The sequence below is a fragment of the Enoplosus armatus genome, chromosome 10 (genome assembly GCF_043641665.1).
Source record: "Enoplosus armatus isolate fEnoArm2 chromosome 10, fEnoArm2.hap1, whole genome shotgun sequence".
Taxonomy (NCBI): Eukaryota; Metazoa; Chordata; class Actinopteri; order Centrarchiformes; family Enoplosidae; genus Enoplosus; species Enoplosus armatus.
In genome coordinates this window covers 14,897,425-14,903,740 of record NC_092189.1, presented here as the reverse complement: position 1 = coordinate 14,903,740, position 6,316 = coordinate 14,897,425, and the positions used below count along the sequence as shown (strand labels likewise).

General features: G+C 41.9%; 1 protein-coding gene across 1 annotated transcript; it reads right to left on the bottom strand.

The window, feature by feature from the left end:
• Window positions 1-828: 828 nt before the first annotated feature.
• Window positions 829-4,879, bottom strand: LOC139291345 (P2Y purinoceptor 4-like). The gene is made up of 2 exons (XM_070913355.1): window positions 4,703-4,879; window positions 829-3,392 (listed from the first exon to the last, which is right to left on the bottom strand). The coding sequence occupies exon 2, from the start codon at window positions 3,345-3,347 to the stop codon at window positions 2,253-2,255; it is 1,095 nt and encodes a 364-aa protein (XP_070769456.1). The 5' UTR covers window positions 3,348-3,392; window positions 4,703-4,879; the 3' UTR covers window positions 829-2,252.
• Between the last annotated feature and the right edge of the window lie 1,437 nt (window positions 4,880-6,316).

The window sequence follows — 6,316 nt, the reverse complement described above, 5'->3', positions numbered from 1 at the left end:
TGAACTGTAGTGACACCTGCTTTACAAGTGCAACTTGCAAACACACCGCTTATCTGCTACTGGGCCAAAGAGATGACCACACACACTGGACTTGACTCCTGTTTAACACTGAGGCAAAATAAATGTGTTTTAATATGACTGTTTTGCTTTCACAGGTGGATGGATGCACCTGTACTCTCACGCAGCCAATGCTACATGTCTGGTTTTTTTTCAGCACCTTTGCAGGTCGGATCCTGACCTTCTTACCGTGTTTCTGGGGGCGGATGTAGGCCACCTTCCTCCGGTCTCCTTCTTTGTCTGTTAGACAACGCTGAGGGCCAAAATACGCTAAGGGCGTCCTGTAATGAGACAGTTTTACAACACGAAAATGTCATTTCTTAAAAAAAAAAAAAAAGTAAGACAGCTTTGTCATCTTCATGCATAAAGTTATCTGACTTCTTCACTAAGAGACCAAACTGAGCAGCTGAGCTCTCCTGACCTGCTGCCGAGAACAACTTCCTGACACCATCAGACCACAGGGAGGCGCTCATAAGCTTATATCACACCACTGAGTGAAAGGCGCCTGGTGCCCTGTCCTCCTGGCAAACAGTTTGAAACCTTCATTAGATTCATTTTAATTATTAATTAGATTCCTAGAGATTAGAGTCGATCATGTGTCAAATTCGCAGGTTTGTCAGGGTCACCTTTATTTGCAGGCTCAGAGTGGGTGGAAGATGAAGATGCTGGTGAAACTGTTTGTAGGCCTGCTAATGAAAGTTAATGTGAAGAGTTATATGATGCACTCTGTCACGAACTTCAGTTTTGAGAAAAAGCAAAACAACCCAGAACTCGCTGATAATCTGTTTCTTATAATCCATTGTTTGTAAATCACAGACAATATGGGTAGGTTAAATGTATTTATATCTCAGTCAGGGCAGTAGATGCATTGAAGCACTGGAACAAGCGAACATAAAATGATGTACATTCGAAAGTGTGACAGTGTGGAAATACTGCATACTTTTAACTTTAGAGTGACTTAAGGGAAAATGACAATATCAATAGTTAATCTTACATTTGGGAGTGTAAGCATTGCTCTTTTTCATCGTGGATACAGTGTTTATGTGGCCAGCCTGCATCATTTTCTTGCTGTTGAATGGTATGTGGAGATGATAACAGTCTTTCTCACCACTCCGAGTGGTGTTTTTGTTTGTCCCTCATGTCCTACAGCTTCTGCAGGTCTCAGAGACTTCCAACTAAAAATATTTTGTTGTTGTTTCCGTCACATACTCTGCTCTATTGTATCTACTGTATTCAAGTCACAGCGAGTGGAGTTAGTTGCAGTTTGGCAGTTTGGAGTAGAAGCGAGTTCACTGACCAGGCAGGAAGGCTTTGTTGCATAATCAGGTCATTATACGTGACATACAGTTAACACAAGTAACTCATGCTGTAACACTTTTCACAGTTTCATACATCAAAAACAAGGGTGGAGGGACGGATGCTCCGCAGCATTGAGTAAAACTTTCCAGCTCTGCGTTCACATCCTGCAAAACTATCAAGGCATTCAGTCTAGATTTCAGATAGAAAAAGGATTTTAATTTCCATGTAGGAATCCCAAAGGTAAAAAGGGTAAAAAGGAAAATCCCTTATCCCTCTAATGAGGCGTGGGCGGTTCGAGAAAATATGCCTCGTCCAGATCAGCCTCTCTGCTTTCCTCCACAGTCGAGCGAAAGACAGCTGTGAAAGTTGAAGGATGAAAACAGCTGGGATCAGGAGCTGCACTGGCTATGGCTGCAGTTTCTGGGTAACATGCAGACATTATTGATAAAACAGGAAGGATTGCCCCACGATTGTCTCATTTCAGGGGCCAGACTATCTGTCACCTCAACGTCTCAGTTTCTGTTCCCATGATCTGAAGGTTTCTTCTACAGAGGCACCATTTTCCCCACAAAGAAGAACAGCAGCGTGAATGCTATCTATTGTAACTTGTTTCATGTAATAATCCCCGTGTGGTAGGAGACTTTTTACTCTTTGGTAATAATCCACTTGAACTTCATCTTACAAACACAGTAACCTCAAGAAAGTGACGGGAAGTGGTCTTTGTGCCTGTTAAACATTGGAATTACAGAGGTTTGATGGAGTGCAAGTAAATGTTACAGTAAACTGATTCTCTTCCAAACCTCTCAGTGCAAAAAAAGGAAAATCAAACCGGTGCTTCTGCATGTGCCATTAGAAACGATAGCAGAAATCTTAAATACAGATTTCTGCAACAGATCTCATCTCTCAATCTCTCCACTGGCTTTAAGGGCTGAGTTCTTATAGACCAGAGCGATGCCGTGGTGATTGTTCGGCTGTGTTTGAGGCTGTTCAGGTGTTTGGCTGCTCGTTGTCGGTCTTTTCCCGATCAGAACAGACATCAGTTTTGACCGGTAGTGATCCCCAGCCAGGAAATACAGAATTGGGTCGATACAGCTGTTGACGCTCGCCAGTGGCCGGGTGATCTTGTAAGTAAAGTTGACAATGTTGAGGATTTTGCAGTTGAGATTTAACACCCGGGAGGTGTAGTAGAGGGTCCGTGTGATGTGAAATGGGACAAAGCTCACTGCAAACACCACCAGCACCACGACAATGAGCTTGATGGACTTCTGACGGGAGGCGGCGCCCTGCTGGTTGGCAGATATTCCTCGTCTGGGCCGGCACAGGGCCCGCGCCATCAGGCAATAACACACCACAATGACCAGGAAAGGGATGCCAAATAGGAGCACCATGACAACAGAGCTGTAGCCAACATACTCCTCAAAGGCCCCATGGCTGGTTGTGTCATGGCACAGGGTGTCATTGTCCCTCCTTGAGGTGGTGACGAAGATGAGGTTAGGCACCAGGCACACGGTCACCGCGCACCACACCATGCCGCACACCACGTGGGCGTGGCGGGGCTTCACCAGGGTCAGCGCCTTGATGGGGTGGCAGATGCCCAGGTAACGGTGCACGCTGATGCAGGTGAGGAGGAGGATGCTGCAGTAGAGGTTGGCATAGAAGAGGAAGCGCACTATTTTGCAGGCAGCCACTCCAAAGGGCCAGTGGCTGCGGTTGGCGTAGTAGTAGATGAGCGTGGGCAGGGAGAGAACGTACAGGAAGTCGGACAGGGCGAGGTGGAACATGTATACGGTACTGGGGTTCCACGGACGCATCTTCAGGAAGAGCCACAAAGCTGTGGCATTGAGCACGAAGCCAAAGACAAACACCAGGCTGTAGGACACAGGCAGCAGGATGTATTTGAACTCCTCGTCAAAGCGACAGCTAGAGTTGAAGATTGAGGTGAACACCGTCGACTGGTTGTGTGTGCCAGGGCTGCTGATGACCGTTTCCATAGTGACGTGACTTCTCAGTGTAGCACAAACAGCAGACGAACAAACCTTCAAAGGAAGAAGACTTTTACATTATTTATAGAGAAAATACACATGAAGTTTGATTAAAACTAAAAAGGTTTGTAGATTAATTGATTAGTTGATTACTGGAGTGCAATGTAACTTAGTACATTTACTCAAGGACTGTACTTAAGTACAAATTCAAGGTACTTGTACTTTACTTGAGTATTTCCATTTTATGCAACTGTATACTTCTACTCCACCACATCTCAGAGGAAAATATTGTACTTTTTACATTTGTCTGACATCTATAGTTACAGCTTTTCTGATAAACTGACGGATTAAGTTTCCTTTATGGGTTGAGAAAATTTTCCTCTTCTTTATAAACTATGTAAAAAAATAAATAAAAAAAGCTGGAAAAGCGACGCTACAAACACATGTTGATCTTATAGATTATGAAGATTTGCTGTAGATTAAACTACCCAACAGTATATCAAGTAATCAAAAGGACCACAACCTTAAACAACTACGACAGTAAAATGCAACATACACACTAATGCAGCAGTAATATTAATACACAGACACCATATATAACAATATTGTTCTGCACAAGTACTTTTACTTAATAATTTAAGTACATTTTGCTGATAATACTTATATACTTCTACTTAAGTAAGGTTTTGAATGCAGGACTTTTACTTGTAGTTGAGTATTTTCACACTGTGGAAATTATGACGGGCAGTTTTCACTATTTTCTGGCAACAAAACAAATGATTTATCAAAAACAAAAATGAGCAGATTAATCAATAAAACAAGGGATGAATTCATTGAGGAGTCAGATTATTTTTGTAGTCTGTATTCAGCAGTGATGGAAGAAGCATTCAGATCCATTACATGTTTTTACTTCAGCACAGTCTTATCAGAAAAATATACTTCAAGTATCAAAAAGTATTCATTGCAGAATGGCCCCTTTAAGAGTGTTATATGAATACTATATATATAGTATTATTGGATAAGATGCATAGAGGTAACATTTAACGTTGTAGGTGGTCATGGTGGATCTCTTTGAACTGCTTTATTTACCGTTGGATAATGTGTAACAATGTTATATCTTATAGTAAATATCTTAAAGTAACACTAATAAAATGGAAATACTCCAGTAAAGCACGAGGCTACTTAAGTGAAGTACCTGAAGTACTGAATTACTCTTCCACCGCTGCTGATTATTAGTTTTAATAGGTTTACCACATCCGTTCTCAACACGAGGTTCAACACGTTAAAGAAAAGTTTTCTTTGGTCGAGATTTGTCGCTCACACGAACACAAGAACTCAGTTGTCGTGACACTGCCGCTACTCACCCCAACGGGATCCTGAACAGGAGTTTCAGTCCCGCTGCTCTTGATCCCGGTGCTACAGAGAAGTCGTCTAACTTCAGCAGTTTTCACCAGTTTTCACCAGTTCTTCTGCTCCCCCCCAGTCCGCCGTCTTGTTGGTCCCTGAGCCGTCCAGCCGGCGCACATTAGACACGCACTTTAAAAGTTATTGTTCGGGGGAAGTCGTGCTGGAGTCCACGGCCCCGCCGCAGAGTCGGTCGGCACTGTGCGCAGGAGGCGCGCAGAGTATCACTGCAGGGCTGAAATGGGAAGTCACGGTGCTGAGTGGACAAAACTGCCGCCCCCAAAAAAAAGTCACTTTCAATTTTGTGGAACTACGTGAAACTGCTAGCAGAGCTCATTTACACTTAAACACTCATCCAGAAGTTTTACATGAGACGTTAGATTGTCTCCATATAGCAGCTTCTCAAGAACAGCATTTCCAGACTTACAGAAAAGATTACTTATTGGTACACCGATTTTATCAGTTTTTGTTATCATTATTATCAATTGTCTTTTTAAATGTCACTCTGGATTAAAATTGGTGCTACTATTTTCCTCCACAACACATTATGCCCCATTAATATTATTTGCTTATGACATGAATGCAACACTATGGAATAAATGACCCAACAGAATATAAAGTAGTCAGACTCACACAACATTAAAATATTGCCTACCTGCCTAACTCATAAGGGAGCAGCACTCTGGTTAACTCTGAGTACTTCTGCCTTTCATATTACTTCAATACTTGAGAAGTTTGAATGCAGAACTCCATTGTGATAATGCTACTTTAACTTAAGTGAAAGCTGTGAATACTTCCTCCTCCACTGGTATAATGTGCGTCAGGGATGAAAATCATTCCCATGAGGACATTTCACGGCAGTCAGTACTGTTAAATATTACAGAAGTTAATCTTTGCACAGCTGTACAGTAGTCTGTATAGCTGCTATAAAGACGCAACATTTGCTCTCTGGAGCTGTGAGGGATTAACTGGTTCATCTCCTCAGTAATCTTTGTCATCTCAGGCTTTTCTGTAAGATTCACACGATAAGGTGAGGAATTGCAAAATCTGATCGTAAAGAAATAAAAGCAGACAGGATGAGCGATGTTGTTGTCAGAAAAAGATGATAAACGGAGGTGAATGAGGCTGTCACTTAATAAGTTACCGAAAACTAAAGTTTGATTGACCCACAGTCAAACAAGATCATATCAACTCCAATAAACCAAAGTTTATGAACACATTTGATTTGAATCGCCCCTTTATGGTCTAAATTGAGACTGACAATAGTATATAAAATATGACATGCTTGTAAAGTTCAGTTTTCTGCTCCTACACTGGGACTGCACAGCTGACCAACGAAATAAATAAAGCACAGTTATCAATACACTTAAATGTTAGTTTAACAGCTAAGATACATCCGGAAGTTCATTTAAGATCCATTTTAAGACCAATAAATTATCTAGAATAGTTTAAATCTTGATATGGTAAATAAAGGAAGTGTGAGATGTACTGTAGGTGAAAACAAATCCCTCAGAGATGGAAAGTCCAGACCCCTTCGGCCCAGAATAATGTGTCTCTCTGTGTGTGTGGGTCAG

Bases quoted from the DNA above. Each gene is read 5' to 3' on its own strand.
- LOC139291345 (XM_070913355.1), bottom strand. From the start codon at position 3,347: ATGGAAACGGTCATCAGCAGCCCTGGCACACACAACCAGTCGACGGTG.